We start from the raw sequence: 2,055 nt of genomic DNA on the forward strand, positions 1-2,055 counted from the left end.
GCTAATCCAACCTGCACACCCCTGTTCCTGCCAGGAATCTCTCTGTTTCAAGGCCACATGTGTCATTTATTAAGAAATAAGAGAGAGCAGGGAGGAACAGCTTTTAAAGAAGTAGGCCATGCATGGGCTGTCAAGCCTCTGGGAACCCTCAGAGATGAAAGTACCACAGGAGTGCCACACGGCAGTGCTGCTGGCATATGTAACAGTGCTGCTAAAGTGGCTCTCCACATGCCGGTATGGAGATAGGTAATCATGGCACTGGAATCATGGAGCTCACTAAATCTTATGGTCACAAAGAGGGAAGGTAAAGGGAGTAAATTGTTTGGTGCAACAGAAGCCACTGTCCCAAGCTGAAAGCCCTGGGAAACAAAGCAGCAGGGCATGTTAAGTACCTCCTTGGGAGCTGACTGCAAATGAAGCAGCTTGGTTTTCACTTGGATTTGCAGCTTTGTGTTCATGAAGAAAATGTGAGTGGAAAAGCTGAAGAAACACTGGGAGAGAGTTTCTGAGTGGACTGCAGACTTGTACTAGAGAGAGGAAAGAGTACCTGCTGCTGGGGGGCTGTGCTCAAGGTACACAAACTGCAGGAATATCCAACTTGTATTTCATCCTGCTGGAAGCAAGCTGCAAAGCCCCAGCTCCTCATTAGCTGCTCAGACCAAGAGGAGATCATCTGTTTTCCAAGTGCTTAGATAAAAGAAGGGTGAAATCATAAGATGCGAGGCAGAGCTTCTGCTCTATTACTGCGGTGCCAAAGCACAACATCTTAAATAAAGTCAGCAATATTATTTTGTGTGTGCTTAGGACCAAACTGTAATCTCTCATTCAACATTACCTGAGTCTGTAGAGTTACCCCAGTGTAAATGAGGCCATAACTATATATACACAGCATTAACTTGCTTGGTTCCAATCAGCATAACTGCTATCATTGCTTTGTATACCAAAAGAAGAAAAAACAGCAGAAAACTTGTTTACTGGCAACTTTTTTCCAGAAAGAAAACTTGCTATTTTTCACATCTCTGGAGAACAAAGCTCTTAATACCAACAAGACAGAACCTTCCTAAAGAACTTGCTTTCTTCGCCTTGTATTCATCAGCAGAGGGTGATTTGTAAAGCTGTCAGTTAAAGTTCATCAGGATGGTGAGCTGCCACAGGATAATCCTAAAGGTTATTTGGCAGCATATCCAACCAGCCTGGCCATGGTTGAAGAATCAGAGATGATTTGAAGCTGTAAGTCAATAAACAGCAGGATTTTGCAACTGCCAGCCCACCTGTGACACACCACTTATGTAATACTCAATATTTCATTGAAATCACAGAATCATCAGGTTGGAAAAGCCCTTGAAGCTCCTCCAGCCCAAAATGAACCTCACCCTGACCGTTCCCAACTCCACCAGATCCCTCAGCGCTGGGTCAACCCGACTCTTCAACCCCTCCAGGGATGGGGACTCCCCCCCTGCCCTGGGCAGCCCATTCCAACGCCCAACAACCCCTTCTGCAAAGAAATATTTCCTAAGAGCCAGTCTGACCCTGCCCTGGCACAGCTTGAGGCCATTCCCTCTTGTCCTGGCGCTTGTTCCTTGGTTCAAGAGACTCATCCCCCGTCTCTGCACCCTCCTTTCAGGGAGCTGTAGAGGGCCATGAGGTCTCCCCTCAGCCTCCTCTTCTCCAGACTAAACCCCCCCAGTTCCCTCAGCCGCTCCCCATCAGACCTGTGCTCCAGACCCTGCACCAGCTCCGTTGCCCTTCACTGGACACGCTTGAGTCACTCCATGTCCTGTTTGCAGTGAGGCAAACATGCACGGTCTAGGACCGCGAAAGGGAGCCCAGCGATGGCCGCCCCGTTACCCCCGGCACACACCGCAAACTCAGCAGCACAACACCCCTCACAGCTCAGCTCTGCCCGGGAGGCCCTTTTCTTTCCAGGGGGAAGGGGACAGGCCACTGAACCTGCCGGGAGCGTTGTCACCAGGGACGCACCCTCCCCTGAGGTGACGACCCCTCAGCGCAGCGCCAGACGCGGTCGCTCCCCGCTCCCCGCTCCCCGCTCCCCGC

General features: G+C 50.3%; 1 protein-coding gene across 1 annotated transcript in view; it reads left to right on the forward strand.

The window, feature by feature from the left end:
- Window positions 1–236: 236 nt before the first annotated feature.
- Window positions 237–2,055, forward strand: part of NDUFB4 (NADH:ubiquinone oxidoreductase subunit B4) — a 4,279-nt gene continuing 2,460 nt past the window's right edge. Inside the window, exon 1 of the mRNA XM_026847103.1 lies at window positions 237–304. Within this exon, the coding sequence (XP_026702904.1) occupies window positions 237–304 (68 nt within the window). The remainder of the gene's footprint in view (window positions 305–2,055) is intronic.

This window comes from Athene cunicularia (genome assembly GCF_003259725.1).
Source record: "Athene cunicularia isolate RWA chromosome 1 unlocalized genomic scaffold, athCun1 chr1_part1, whole genome shotgun sequence".
Classification (NCBI taxonomy): domain Eukaryota; kingdom Metazoa; phylum Chordata; class Aves; order Strigiformes; family Strigidae; genus Athene; species Athene cunicularia.